At 43.4% G+C, this 16,102-nt stretch overlaps 1 protein-coding gene across 1 annotated transcript in view; it reads right to left on the bottom strand.

Annotated features, from left to right (window-relative positions):
* LOC109919238 (transient receptor potential cation channel subfamily M member 2-like) overlaps nt 1-16,102 on the bottom strand; it is a 76,667-nt gene that overhangs the window by 22,084 nt on the left and 38,481 nt on the right. Inside the window, exons 7-11 of the mRNA XM_048598990.1 lie at nt 14,285-14,465; nt 12,331-12,392; nt 11,164-11,364; nt 4,623-4,725; nt 3,310-3,431 (exon numbers count right to left, since the gene is read on the bottom strand). Of these exons, the coding sequence (XP_048454947.1) occupies nt 3,310-3,431; nt 4,623-4,725; nt 11,164-11,364; nt 12,331-12,392; nt 14,285-14,465 (669 nt within the window). The remainder of the gene's footprint in view (nt 1-3,309; nt 3,432-4,622; nt 4,726-11,163; nt 11,365-12,330; nt 12,393-14,284; nt 14,466-16,102) is intronic.

The raw sequence follows: 16,102 nt of genomic DNA, 5'->3' as shown, positions 1-16,102 counted from the left end.
CCTGCTGAGCTTTTCCAGCAACTTTGTTTTTGTTATCATAGAATTGTTATGGTGCAGAAGGATGTTGTTTAGGCCATCGTGACTGCACTGTTTATTTTCTCAACTGCCAATCTCCTGCCATTTCCCCATATCCCTGCACACTGTTTATATATTTAAAAAAGTGTACCATCATGTTCTTGCTCCTTTTACGAGTGGAATCCTCAATTCCCCAAATATCCTTTGTTGACTAACTAATACGCAATACTGAAGAGAGGTTTTTATGGCGATATCAGTCAGAGCCAAGCATATGGCACAAATGATAATTGAACTGCACGCGATGGGGAGGGGGTTGATCAGAAAAACAATAGTTAAGGGAATAGACAGTTGTTGGTGTGACTGCAAACTTGACTCCAGGATGGGTTTCTTGATTCCCTAGTGCCAGGAACAAGGATGTTACAAAATTAACGGCAGCGTTAAGGCTGAACAGCCAGAGACTGCGGTCAAGAAAAATATAAATGAGTAGATAAAGAGGAAGATAAGGTGCTGTGGATTGATTTTGGGGAAACAAAACAAACCTAAAAATTGAAAGTGGAAATGGAGGCCCTCCCAGTGGGATGTTTAGTGGAAGCGGGGATTTTAATCACTAGGAAGGAAGGGAATTGAATCCTGCCACCACCACTTCATCTAAATTAATACACTTGTGTTCAGTACTCCCCAACCCCCCTGCCAACCAGACCCTCACATGACCAATTCATGCCCACCATGGCTGGTCCAGCTGTAATAGTGAACAAAGGGGCTCACCATATAGGAAAACACCATAAGTGAAATGTGCTCAGGTTTACAGTTGTGCCCGTGGGAGTAGGGTGGAGACTAACTTGCTCAAAGGTCCTCAGCATCTGATTGGTGACTAAGCATCAGGAAACTGGGTGAGTTGGACAGGCTGTCCCCTCCCACATATTCCACTCTCCGTGTGGTAGCACAGTGGACACCTCTCTTCATAAGACATTCCCATTATCAGCCTAAAGAATCTTCTCTGGTCTCTTCCAATGGCAGTGTACCTTTTGTTTTTTTAAAAAACAACCTATTTTTCCTAATCAACCTGGTCAGAGATGTTATTACACACATCTGGACCAGGTGGGACTTGAACACAGGTCCTGTGTGAAAGGGGTAGGGATGCTACCACTGCACCACAAGAAGGATCAAGAAAACCTGCATCATCTTTGGCTTTGGAGAGGGTGCAGAAAAGGTTTACCAAGATGTTGCCTGGATTCGAGGGTATGAGCTATAAGGAGAGGCTGGACAAACCAGAGTTGTCTATTCTGGAGCAGCAGAGGCTGAGGGGAGACCTGATAGAAGTTTATAAAATTATGAGAGGCATAGGTAAGGTTGACAGTCAGAATATTTTTCCTAGAGTTGAAATGTCTAATACTGGAAGCATGCATTTAAGAGGGGGAATCTTCAAAGGAGATGTGAGAGGCAAGTTTTATTTCCACAGAGAGTGGTAGGTGCTTGGAACGCATTGCCAGGGTAGTGGTGGAGGCAGATACAATCGGGGCATATTAAGTGGCTTTTAGATAAGCACATTGTAGCTGCTAAAACACAGATAGATTGCTAACTTGGCCAAACAGCAAGGGTGCTGGGTACATTGGCCAAGTGAAACTCTGAAATCACAAAACCCACACACCAGACACAGTGCAAGCACAGCAACCAGGTGGTAATGATATTAGCATAATACAAAAGGCATCAGTTATCCTGGACAGACATATCCCTAGCAACTTATTCACTAAATGAAGGAGGGCTCAGACAGAAAGGCACCAAGTGCCGCTACACAAAGAAACTAACAGTAGCATGCCATTGAAATGATTGACTCTGTTTCAAACTATTAAGAGTATCTCCCTGATTGGCCAGAACTATTGAAAGTCCCAGAAAGTCTTCTCAAAGGTATAAAAGCAGGGTTCACCAGCAGACTGTTAGAATTGGCTGAGGCCTTCTGAGGACACCAACATGGCAAGACGCAGAGAATAGTTGACCATTCAGAGAGAGATAGAGAGAGAGAGAGAGAGAGATGAAGAAAGCAGCTTCACAGACCCAGAGAGAGAGAGCAACTGCATAAATATACAAGAGACTCAGGAAATATTGTAACCTTAAGAGGCCAAATAGGATTAGAAACAGTACGTTTAGTATTGAAGGTTGTAATTTTGTTCCTAATAAAGTTGGGACTGGTGCGTATTCGTATTGATTTGACCGCTTTGGTATTGTTTAAGGAGGAACTAAACAACAACATGAATCAAGAAGGAGTGGAAGGATATGGACCATGGGCAGGCAAAAGGGATTAGTTTAACTTGGTGTCATATTCGGCACAACATCGTGGGCTGAAGAACCTGTGCTGTACTGTTCATTGTTCTATGCCATGAATACGATTTGAACACATTTGGGAAGATCCTGTTGGATTTCGAGTCCAACACCTTGACAGGTAAAGGGCCCAAAGTTGTTCACAGTAGTCCAGCTGTGGTCTCACTACTGCCCTATATAGTTCAGCAAATCTCCCTACTTTTATGCAAGAACAGAAGTTGTTGGAGAAACTTAGCAGGTCTGGCAGCATCTGCACAGAGAGAAAGCAGAGAGAAAATGTTTTAAGTCCAGTGATTCTTCTTTAGAGCTAACTCTACTTTTGGTCTAGATGCACAGAATCAGCTGGAATCAGCAGGTTTGATAGCATCTAGACGAAAAGCAGAGTTAGCATTTCAAATCCAGTATGACTGATCTTCAGAGCCGCTCTAAAGAAGAGTCACTGGACTTAAAACATTTTCTCTCTGCTTTCTTTCTGTGCAGATGCTGCCAGACCTGTAAAGTTTCTCCAGCAACGTCAAGCACGACATTTCTTTGTTTGATTTTACTCCCTATTTTTATATTCTCGATAATATGGGCCACAGGAACATGACCATGAGTGAAGAGATCACTCAATGGATGCCTGCCTCTGGGAACACTTCAGTGCCAATCTCACTGGTGCCAAGTGGGGCATAGCACCTGTTTGGTCCCAGTGTCAGATTCCCAAAGGGCAAGAAATTCTCAATCCTGTCACATTTTCATTACTGAGTGAATGAGGTTGCCAGGGATGACAAACTGTGCATTGCCTGAGAGTATTAGCATACAATGGCTGACATTTTGGTTTACGTTCTGGCCACTTCACATAAGGCCAAAAGAAAGCATTTCTGACTCTTTTTCTGTCCATGCTATTGGTTTGGCAGCTCATGGTGCGGGATTTGCAAGAAAGAAGAAAGTTAACCTGAAATAAAGCATGAATATTGCACCAAGCACAGTGTGACTCACCTTCCAATGTTTGTCATCGGTGAAAATGGTGCTTTTGGCAATGTCCACCCTGTCCCAGGCCACAGCCAGCTTCAATTGGTGATCCAGGTTCTCCTGGCCTTTGTGCCCACAGGAACTAGATGCTGCGACACCAGACAGAAGGGAAACAGTTCATTTTTAATGTATGTGACTGATGCTATGCAAACAGACTGTGGTGTGGTGCTAATGTCACTGAGCTAGTAATGTAGAACACTAAGATTAGATTCTGGGAATAAAACAAAGATGCACAACAAACGTCAAAACAAAAACAGAAATTGCTGGAGAAACTCAGCAAGTCTGGCAAGATCTATGAAGAGAGAAAGTAATGTTATCATTTTGAGTCCAGTGACCCTTCTTCAGAACTGAATGGGTTCTGCTTCCCTCCTCACAGATGCTGCCAGATCTACTGAGTTTCTGAAGAAGGGTCACTGAACTCAAAATGATAACTTTACTTTCTCTCTTCAAAGATCTTGCCAGACTTGCTGAGTTTCTCCAGCATTCTGTCTTTGTTTCATATGCTGGGAATGTGGATTCAGATCCCGTCATGGCAGATGGTGAAATCTATATTTGATTTAAAAGAACAGTAGAATATAACAAAAGCCAGTGTAACGATGGCCATTGTTGATTGTCATAAAATTTCATTTTGTTCACGTGTGTCCTTTAGGGAAGGAAATCTGCCAGACTTGCCCTATCTGGCCTACATGCGACTCCAGACACATAGCAATAGATTTGTCTCTGGATCATCCTCCAGGACTTAGGGATGGGGAATGAATGCTGGCCCAGCCAATAGTGCCCATATGCCATCAATAAATAATAAACGCTAAGTCCAGGATCAGTCTTCAACCAAAAACTTCTGATTGTTGAGTCTGAATCTTGGCTGAATGCACCATAAACCATTTAACCTTAGCTTAATGTTTTCCCTTTGTGCCCCAATTCTCTGTGAACCTAGAAATTACAGCTTTTCCAAATCACCTCAATTGGAGATGATATTTGAATGTGTTTTCTGAGTTCCACAACTGGGGGATGTTTGTGGATGGAATGAGAATCTTCTGCAAATATCCAGTCACTCAAACAGTGGTTAGCCTCTGCCAGGATTGGATACAACAGGCTTGGTTCCTGTTCTGGCCAGTCTACCATGTGAGACCTTGTCAAAATGCTTGCTAAGGGGCATCTAGTCTGTTGTCTCTCTGGTGTCACTTAGGGCTGTATCAGGAGCCCAAGATTAAGGTCCAGCATGAAAATGCCAGATAATCCAGCCCCTACCATTCTGACATTCCAGACCTATTCAAACCCACCTTTCAGCAAGGCCTCCAGAATAGCAACATCCAACTCATCATTCCTCGATTTCTCTGCCCGGAAAACAGTCAGCTGCTCCCGCATCCTAACAATGTCCTGGATCTGAGGAGTGAGGACAAGCAGCCATTTACTCATTTGACAGCTATGTTCATCAGTAACACACGTATATCTGCTCAGATCCTGGCAGCTCAAAGGGAAACCCAGTTGAAAAGACAGAGGTTTGCAGTACAGAGATACAAGTATGGGTTCAGAGAGGAGGCACATTGGCACAGTTTGAGGGACACAGGTTCGATTCCAGCCTTGGGTAACTGACTGTACAGTTTGCATGTTCTCTCAGTGTTCTCCAGATTACATGGATTGGCCACACTAAAAACAAGTTGCCTGTAGTGTTCAGTGATGTGCAGTTTAGCTGGGTTAGCCATAGTAAAAACGCCACGTGCAATTACAGGGATGGGGTGTGCAGTGAGTTTCAATGGGATGCCCTTTAGAGGGTCGGTGCACAATTCTATGAAATAAGGAGAGATTATTCAACTGGGACAGGAGCTACGTAAACATCCCCGTGATGACAACCGGCAGAACTACTGAGTCTTCAAGAGTATTGGAAATGGCACATCAGAGTGAAACATGATGCTTTGAGAACTTTATATCAATTGCATTTTCCAATTTGTAATGCTTTGCCCTCGAGCTGTCCACCTGACATAATGTAATTTGTTTATATAAAAAAGCTGTATCAATCGAATCGAGTGGTACAGCTTGCCCTGAGAACAAGTTGAACTTTCTTGCAAGTATGTAATATTCAGGTCAAAATGATCTTGTAATCTTTCTTGGTTATACATTTTAAGAGTAGTGTCTATTTTTGGAAAAAAAATGTTGGTGTGGGGATCAGGGTTGGAACAATAGCGGGAGAGTGTAGGACCAGACTGCATAATCTCAGGACAAGAGGTCGCACATTTAAGACAAAGGTAAGGAATGGTCTGTGGAAGGGTTATTGGAGCCAAGACATGAACTCTGATTTCTCTTCATAGATGCTGCCAGACCTGCTGAGCTGTTCCAGGAGTTTCTGTTTTTGTTTCTGATTTACAGCATCTGCAATTCTTTCGGTTTTTATGAGGAGGACTTTCTTCTCTAAGAGGGTAGTGAATCTATGAAATTCTTAGAGCACGGGGCAGTTGAGGCTGGGTCAATAACTGGATTCAAAGCCGAGACAGACAGATTTTTAATCAGTAAGGGGATCAAGGGTTACAGGAAAAAATCAGGAAAGTGAAAATGAGGATTAGCAGGTCAGCCATGATCACATTGAATGGCAAAGCAGACTCGAGGGTCTAAATATCTTACATTTTATGGTCTTATTTTGAAGAAGCAGGAGCAGGAGGAGTTCTCTGTCACTTGTTTGTATAAATCACCCACATCCAGCAATTGTGAGTGTGTCATACCCCCATGTCCTCCTCTGGCAATTGGGCCTAACCTCTCAATAATGGGAGATATGACTATTTAGTTCAGATCTGTACTCAATAGCCTTCAAATATCAAATGTAATCAACAAAACAGAACAGCATTTGTACAGCACGCAAAGGGGCATTTGCAGAGAATACCTCCAAATATCTAAATGAAAGAATGACTTAAAAGTTAGCCAAACAGTGAACAATTGCAAAGAATATCCTGGTGGATTATTGAAAATGTGAGTGGGAGGCACAAAGAGAGAAAGATAAAGTTCAAAAGGAAAGTGAAAATGTAGATAATATAGAGACGTCTTTAAAAGGTGAAAAAAGTCTTTCATGGGGAACTTGTGAGTTATGGATGTATGCTGAAATTATTTTTAAAAAACTTGACATCAGCTTTTACAATGATGATGGAAGTGAGAATCTGGACATACAGCTAGATGATTTGAAACAACTGTCTGAGGTAACTGGACAGAAGAAATTTGTTTGAAATCATTTTGCAAAATCCAAGGTGGATAAGTGGGCTCTGCTTTGACTGTCAAATGACAACATGGAGAAATAACACACATTGGCTTTGAACTCCCAAGTGTTTCTCAGGTTCTACAATAGCTCCTGTAGATTGGTAGATGGCAAACGTAATCACACAATAGATGAGAAGGGGCAGAGAGAGAGAGGGAGAGAGAGAGATTGAGAGAGAAAAAAGAGAGAACAACAGGCCAGTTAGCCTGACATCATTAGGAAGGAAAACTCTATCATGGAGTATGTGCTGCCAATGTCAAATGACTAGAAAAGATGTCCACCACTGACAAGAGGAGCGCACAGATGTCACACTGCTGTGATTAAGATTAAGAGAAAGGCTGGAAATTGGGTGGTGAAAACTGCTTGTTTGCAGAGAAATGCTTGCTTTTATTAATCTGATACTCTGTCCTTACAAGTACCATGACTCTATTCCCAGTATCAGTCAGGATGGTTGATGTTGTCCACCCAGTGGGACAGGCAATATCTCATGTGAATAAATACGTGGGTCCTGAGAGGAGTGTATGTCGGGGCTATCCATGACATCTGAGGAAGGAGGGAGACTCCAAAACCTTGTGTCTTCAAATAAATCTGTTCGACTATAACCTGATGTCATGTGATTTTTGACCCTATGTATGTCTGTCTGCATGGTACACTTGTGAAAGAGAGACAAAATGTGACAGTGAGTCTCTGAGTGGGTGTCTGAGTATGCGTGTGTGTGCTCTTACTCATTAGTTTTAACAATAGCTATAATATTAACCCTGTGTTTCAGCGCGTGTACACTCTCTGCTCCCTCCAGTAGTAACACACCCATTAACCCTTAATCTATTGTTAGTGACACAATGTCATAACATTTGAAGCATTGGCCTGGTGCTGGAAGGCGGAGCTATCTAATATTTAATGTAGCTTTGACAGTACAAACGTGATGGGCTGAAGAGCCTCTTTCATTTTGCATGATTGTATGATGGATGGGCACTCAGAAAACCATTTGCTTCAATAGCAGCAACACAGATTTGTGGAAAGAAAACTGTTTGACAAATCTGTTAAAATCTGAACTGCCTTTTCCGATTAAAATGAGCAGGGTAGATGAAGAGAAACCAGTGGATGTACTGATCTGGACTTCTAAACCCATTCAATCAGACACCACAGAAGAGTTATTGTACAAAATAAGGATTCATGGGCAAGGATTAAGGATTTATGATAGAAAACAAAGAATGGGAATAAACAGATTAGGTTAGCAGGCTGCATTTAGCAAAACCTAAATGTTTATTACTTGTGTCACGAGTATAATTTTGATGTAATGGATGAGGGAACGAAGTGTAATCCAAGGACAATGATGATACAAGTTGAGTAGGAAGGCAGGCTCAGAGGAAGAAGGAAAAAGGCTGCAAAAAGACTCAAGTACATTAACTAACTGGGCAATAAAGTTGCAGATGGAATATCATGTGTAGAAGTACAAGGACATTAACTTTGGTGTGGGAAAGAGGAATAATTCTAAAATGGTGAAAGTCTGAGAAGTTCTGGCATGCAGAGAGAATTATTTGTCTTTGTACATGAATCCCTCAACATTATTGTGCTCACAAGTAATTGGGAAAGCTGATTCTATGTTTAGTTTTGGTACAGAAAGTTTGGAATGTTGGCAAAAGAGGCTTGAGTACAATTCTATCCTCCTTGGTGAGTGTGTGCCTGGAATATGATATCTATTTTTGGTCTCCTTACTCAAGGAAGGTTTTAGTTACCTGAGTCCAACAAGGGCTCATCAGACTGATGATACTGATGAAGGAACTGTGAGTACAAAGGGATCAAGTAGACAAGGGGAGAATCTCACCATTTTCTCTGGCCAAGGTCATGCGGTGTTGAGTTTGGTGAACAAGGCTGAGCGAGTTTTCTCACTATATCTTACCAAACTTATCACATTAATTGCCATTTGAGTCCTTCTGGTCAGAATCATACCCTACATCCACCCCAACTTACCACATGCATTTCCTGGAGCACCCCACCACTCAGAAGGAATTCGGGAATTGAATGGCATCCCTGCTGCTGGTGCCGTCTTTGGAAGCCTGTTGTGCACATGGCGAAGCACTGTCAGTCTAGAACTGTCTGCTCAGTTCCTGACATTTGCCTCAAACAGAATAAACATAGAACATAGAACAGAACAGCACAGTACAGGCCCTTCGGCCCACAATGTTGTGCCAACCTATTATCCTACTAAGATCAATCTACCCTGCATACCCTACATTTTACTATCCTCCATGTGCCTATCCAAGACTCACTTAAAAGTCTCTAAAGTATCTGACTCCACTACCACTGCTGGCAGTGCATTCCACACGCCCACCACTCTCTGTGTGAAGAGCCTACCTCTGACATCTCCCCTATACCTTCCTCCAAACACCTTAAAATTATGCCCCCTCGTAATAGTCATTTCCGCCCTGGGAAAAAGTCTGTAGCTATCCACCCTATCTATGCCTCTCATCATCTTGTCAACCTCTATCAAGTCACTTCTCATCCTTCTTCGCTCCAATGAAGAAAGCCCTAGCTCCCTCAACCTTTCCTCATAAGACCTGCCCTCCAGTCCAGGCAGCATCCTGGTAAATCGCCTCTGCACCCTCTCTAAAGCTTCCACATCTTTCCTGTAATGAGGTGACCAGAACTGAACACAATATTCCAAGTGTGGTCTAACTAGAGTTTTATAGAGCTGCAGCATAACCTCACGGCTTTTAAACCCAATTCCCCTGCCAATGAAAGCAAACACACCAAACGCCTTCTTTATAACCCTATCAACTTGGGTAGCAACTTTGAGGGATCTATGGACGTGAACCCCAAGATCCCTCTGTTCCTCCACACTGCCGATAATTCTGCCATTAACCCTATATTCTGCATTCAAATTCGACCTTCCAAAATGAATCACTTCACACTTTTCTGGGTTGAATTCCATCTGCCATTTCTTTGCCCAGCTCTGCATCCTGTCAAGCATCACAGATGGGGGAAAATTGGTGCCTGTTTTATGGGTAGGTTCCTGAATATCCAGCTGGAAGCAATGGTGCAGAGACAGCACTTCCTCCTCCCCTTGTAGCAGCATTAGAGGCCATGACACCAGACCATACCAGCCTGGTATAAGGATGCTACACAGGTCAGTGTAGTCTCAGACATCTGGAGAAATGCCTAGCACTGCAGAAAGAAGGTTAATGACCTTCTCTATTCTGCCTGGGTCAGTGCCACTGCCATCCCTCTAAAACCTCACACTCGGTCCATCTCTGCTACTTTACCGACCTCCCTCCAAGGCTCATGCTCTACCACTTTCACTACTACCTGCAACATATTATATCACTTGCTCTCACTCATCCCCTGACACAACTAACGCTGCATATACTCTATGTTGCCTATTCACTTGCTCAGAATAGCTGCTAATCTGCAACTACAGTAATAGCCGTGCTACCCATTGCCAAAATCTCCTGTAATACCTGCCTGTCAGGAGGAAAACAGCTACCACTCGAGCAGAAATGGTCAAGATGGAAGGTGGGCTGCTTGACATTCAGCTCTGTACCTCTTATGGGGAGACAATCCTGAATCCAAACCTCTGGACTGGTATCAGGGACTGCTACTATGCTGGACCCCACTGATCAAAGGCCAACCCGTTAATTTGACTGAGGCCTACTGAAAACAATGTCAAGCTTCCTAGTTTTGTGTCTGTGCTAAACAGCAAGACAAGTCAGCAGTACCTTGAGCCTGGTATGCCTAGCTGAGGAGGCAAAGCACAAAAGGGCAAGAAAAGGTATGGATGCTGTGAGCATCCTAGTTGGCTCAGAGTAAATTAAGGTTACGAGAGCAAGCGAGGACCTCTGTGATGCAGCCTGGTCCAGTCCATCAGCTAATAAATAACAACTGCTAAAAAATAGCAGTTTCAGGATGCTGACACAAACATGATGGACAGATTGGTCTCATTCTGGCATGTAAAGGCCCTATAGTTCAACAGAAGATAACATAATATACGATTGAACTTTGTCAACAGCCCTTAAACAAGAGAATTATGCCGAGTAACTGGGGCGTAAATACTTTTGACTGGAGAGAAAGACTATTGACAAATTAAAGTTTCAATAAGTAGTTATTTGGAAGTACAGACTTGAGTATTGCTTAAAAAAAAGTAAACTTTTCATGAAAGCTTTGTATCTTACACCCATCTGGGCAATTGACAAGAATGTCAATTTAAATAGTATAAATATTGGTGTTTTCCCCTTAAATTGAGTCTTTTTTCAGCAATATCTATAGACAGTTCATCTAAGTCATTTGTGGGAAGTTTCTTAAAATCTTCAATTCTAGATTGAATTAGTGAGTATTTAGAAATGCATGGCAGAACCAGGGGCAGTCAGTGCGGGTGAATTCAATACAAGTCACGTGGGACACATTCAATGGGGGTTTTTGAAAAAACAACTGGGCTGGGGAATGGAGTGCGATGTGTAGGGCTTTTCAATCCTATTATCTGAGAAGGTGACCTCCAAGAGGCTTTTCATTGAAATCCAGAATGGAATGTAGCAGCATAGATAGCAGCCACAGTGACAGTGGTATTGAGGAGAGTTCTGATGTCGTACCTTTTTGGTCCACGAGATTATCTCCTGCTCAGAGAACTTGGTGTAAGTTTCAGCAAAGAATACACGCAGTTGCTTCTGGATGAAGGAGATGGTTATCTGAGCCACGGGCAAATCAGCTGCATTGGCCAGAACATCGGCTACTCGTCCTGAACCCTCCACTATTACACAGGGGGTGCCATTTTCCATGGCATTGTATATTGTCTGTAACAGAACAATCACCATTACTAAACCAGAAAGCATGGGAGTCCTTACATAACAGGAGGCCATTTGCTCCAAGCTACTCCCTTACATTAGTCTCTTGTTCAGCCCCTCAGGAGGAAAATGACATGCTTCAATGATGAAGTGCAGCTTGTAATTAAGGTAGGCTACGTTCCTGATCTGGCAATCCGACTAGGAATCAATGATGACCTGAAGTGCTGAGGAAGTCACAGCTTTAATCTTTCTCCAACTGCAGCAACCCATCACAGACCTGGAGAAGGCGAGCGGCGAGCACAAGGATCTCCTTCAGGCCTGAGTTCCCAGCATCTTGACCAGCTGTTAGAGATGCTGGGCTCACCAGGAAGGCCTCTAACCCTGCTCCAGGCTGGAAAAGGCCTGGGTCAGAGACTCAGTGCTGAGGGAGCACCGCAATGTCAGAGTGGACAGGCAGGACTAAAGGAGTGTCGCACTGTCAGTTAAGGACAGGCAGAGCTGGGGGATCACCACACTGTTGGAAAGAGAGTAGGACTGAGGCAACGCCACACTGCACAGTCTGCAGAACTGAAAGAGTGCCACACTGTCGACAGGGGGCTGCAGGACTGAGAGAGCACCACACTGTCGAGAGGGCCTCTGCAGGAGTGAGGGAGCACTGCACAGTCAGGTGCAGGCAGGACTGAAGGAATGCCACACTGTTGGATGTACCATCTTTCAGATTATTCATCAAAGAAAGGCCTCATCTATCTTCTCAGGTGGAGTCAAATTTCCAATAGCATTTCCAACAGAATACTGACCAGGTCTCAGCCAATATTAAGGGGAAGTTACTCTGCAAAAATACTTTTGCATTCCTGCATTGCAGCAGTAAATATACTGCAAAAGGTACTTCATTCTATTTGTGATCTTTGGGACATCCTGGAGTTTGTGAATGGTGTGATAAGAAGCATAAGTTTGAATCTCATTCTTTTTACTCACGTTCAGAGTTCCTGGGCCTCCTTCAAGGACAACACATACAATTGGGATTTCAATTCCAACATCTACAAAACAATCATTAGTCAGAATTTGTCAGCAGCAATCATAGAATCCCTACAATGTGGAAACAGGCCATGGGGCCCAACAAGTCCATACTGCCCCTCAGAAGAGCATCCCACCCAGACCCATTCCCCTACCCCTGCATTTCCCATGTCTAATCCACTTAACCTAACCTGGGCACTATGGGCAATTTAGCATGACCAATCCACCTAGCCTGCACATCTTTGGACTGTGGGAGGGAACTGGAGCACCAGGCGGAAACCCATGTAGACACAGGGAGAATGTGCAAACTCCACGCACACAGTCTCCCAAGGGTGGAATTGAACCTGGGTCCCTGATGCTGTGAGGCAGGAGTGCTAACCACTGAGCTGCCGAGCCGCCATGCTGCCCCATGTTCTTCTGTTCTCTAAAACAATACCTTCTTCACCATTGGCCATGAGTTCTCAACATACATGCTCAGTGACTGACACTCCCTGATGAATGCAATATTCCTAAATCTGATCCTTCATTCTTGATCTTCGCTCTTCCCTTCCAGACAGGAAAACCTTAAATCTATGGCTGTAGCTCACAGTTTCACTGAAAGCAATATTGCTGGAAGAATCGGACACGATAGTTAGCATCACAGTTTTTGTGACTTATCCTCCATTTCCTCTTTTAAAAGTGTTGACATATTTCTCTGCATCCTGACCATTATTGCTACACCTCATGTGTGTTTGGGTAGATAGTTTCAGCTATTTGACTTTGGAAAGCTTCACAGCTGAGACAGACATTATTCTCACCTGAGATCTAAACATCAAACAGTCTCAGGACTAGGTTAACATGGACTATTACAGAATAACTCTGTCTCTACAATGTCCCAATCAAGTATGCCCAGGACAGGAACAGCATGGAGTTAGATAAAGCGTAAAGCTTACTCTGCACTGTCCTGTCAAACACTCGCAGGCCAGGTACAGCATGGGGCTAAATACAAGTAAAGCTTGCTCTACACTGTACCCATCAAACACTTCCATATCAGGTACAGCACAGGGATAGATTAGACAGTAAAGCTCTCTTGACACTCATCTGAAAGTAAAGCTGCATTGTCCTCTTCAAACACTCCCAGGATAGGTATAGAATGGGTTTAGCTACAGAGTAAAGCTGCCTCTACTCTTAAACTGAAAATAAAGCTCTCTGGACACTGTACTCATGAAACACTCTTGGGAAAGGACAGCATGGGGTTGGATAGACCTTACAAATTTCTCTACTTTTCAAACTTAAAGTAAATGTCCGCTGCTCTTTTAAACTGGACATAGAGTATCCTCTACACTGATCCCTTTAAACACTTCCAGGAGCATAGGGTTAGATGCAGAATAATGCTTCCTCTACTCTTTTGAAACTGGAAGTAAAACTCCCTTTATTCTTTTAAACTGAAAGGATGGCTCTCTGTACACCATCCCCAGTCACTCCCTGGAAAGGTACATCACAGTTAGATACAGACTAAAGCTGCCTCAAATCTTTTAAGCTGGAAAATTAAATCTCTCTTGACACGGTTCACATCAAACACTTACAGGACAGGGACAGCCCGTGACTAAATGACTGTCACTACACAGTTTTACTGACAGTCCAGTATGGGTAGGGCATCATTTAAATTGAGATTAAAGGTTTCTCTGGAATGTATCACCAACGGACTCAATATAGTAATAGTAGAAAACAGTTGCATAAAACACTTACAGGAAAGGTAATGCTCGGGTTAGATTCGGATTTAAATTCTGTCTATATTATTTCAGCAACACTCCCAGTGCAATGACAACACCGGTTAGGTTTAGGTCAAGGTTTCAATCATGGAGTGTTAAACAGCCCCCTCAATGCATGGCGAATGTAGCTGCCTAACCCAAAACCACAGGTGGACAAGCCCTACCTTCAGTTCCCATTCGTTGCTTTGAGATGTACTTTTCCAATTGGGCCCTTAGGGGTATCTCCACACCATATTGTCCATGGGTGCCATTGTCCACCAGGATAAAGTGAGTATGGTTGTGGTCCAGACAGGATAGTCTGCCCTGATTGGCCTCATCCATGTAATATTCCACAGGAAACCTGCCCTGTTCCAGAAAAGTGAGTTCTGATTAGTTACAAGCAGTATAGCTGTTATATCATTCCTGCCTCTAGCACCTCATTGGATCAGTTTGGAGAGAGCTTAGTTCCTGACTTCCTGCTGAAGAGACCAACAGACAGGTATGATGTGATTGAAGCCCCCCAGGATAACCAAGGCCTCAGATTCTTTAACTTTCATGTCCATAAATGGCGTGACCTCACTGCACAGCTCAGATCCAGCCAGGAATCCTCTGTTTCAGGGCTGTCCTTGAATTTTGATTTCTTCGTTTGTGGGATTGCAAACAAGGCCAACATGTAATGCCAAGCCCTAATTGGCCTGCAGAAGGTAGTGGTAATCTGGAAGATTACCTTCCCTAAATGACACATCACAGATTACAGAATCCCTTATAGATTACAGATTACAGTGTGGAAACAGGCCCTTTGGCCCAACAAGTTCACACTGACACTCAGAGCAGCCCACCCAGACCCATCCCCTATAACCCACCTAATCTACACATCCCTGAACACTATGGGCAATCTACCTAGCCTCCACATCTCTGGACTGTGGGAGGAAACTAGAGCCCCCGGAGAAAACCCACACAGACACTGGGAGAATGTGCAAATTCATGTGAGTCAGGTGGGCTTTTACTATGGGGTAACTCAAATGTCCAGATTTTAATTAATTACTATAATTTATTAATGAATTGAATTGACATTCCCATACCAGTACCTGGACAACTGAATTACTGGTCCAGTGACATTGCTCCTGTTTCTTTACAACATGGCTGTCTGTCTTATGGCTTACTTCTCCAGCTACCTCATGTTCTGAAGAAGGATCACTGAACTTGAAACATTAACTCTGATTTCTCTCCACAGATGCTGCCAGACCTGCTGACTTTTTCCAGCAATTTCTGTTTTTGTTTCTGATTTCCAGCATCCACAGTTCTGTTGGTTTCCAACTATCAGTCTCTCACTCTCTCCGTGGCTCATTTCCCCAGCTATCAGGCTGTCTCTCTCTATGGCTCACCTATCCCGCTGTCAAATTCTCTCTCTCTCTCATATATGTAATCATTCACCTGTCCAGCTATCAGGTACATCCCCACCTATGGCTCACCTCTCCATGAAAAAGGGGCATGATAAAAGACTTGTGAACAGGATTAGGGAGAACCCTAAGATATTATATAAGCACAGTAAAGGGAAGAGGTTAACCAGGGAACGAGTAAGGCCCAATAGGGACTAAGGGGGAAACCTGTGTGTGAAGCTACAGGATATTGGAAGGGTGTGAAGTCTTTGGTCTTCATTCTGAAAAGAGAACATAGGGATGGAATTCAGGAAAATGGACTGTGAGAAATTTGCACAGTTTGACAGAGGAAATGGGGAGGTTTTGGAGGTTCTGTCAGGCTTAAAATCAGACAATTCCCAAGCCTGGATGAATTGCAACCTAGGCTGCTTTGAGAGGCAAGGCAGGGTCTCCGAAACAAATTTTTAATTCCTCTCTGGCTGCACGGGAAGTACCAGAGGACTGGAGGACAGCTAATGTAGTTTCACTTTTCAAGGGTGGTGGAGATGAACTAGGAAATTACAGACCGGTGAGGCTCACATCAGTGGTAGGGAAACTATTGGAGAAAATTCTGAAGGATCAAAT

The sequence above is a fragment of the Rhincodon typus genome, chromosome 7, assembly GCF_021869965.1.
Source record: "Rhincodon typus isolate 14 chromosome 7, sRhiTyp1.1, whole genome shotgun sequence".
Lineage (NCBI taxonomy): Eukaryota > Metazoa > Chordata > Chondrichthyes > Orectolobiformes > Rhincodontidae > Rhincodon > Rhincodon typus.
The sequence above is the reverse complement of the archived record's forward strand: the minus strand, read 5'-3'. Positions and strand labels throughout refer to the sequence as shown.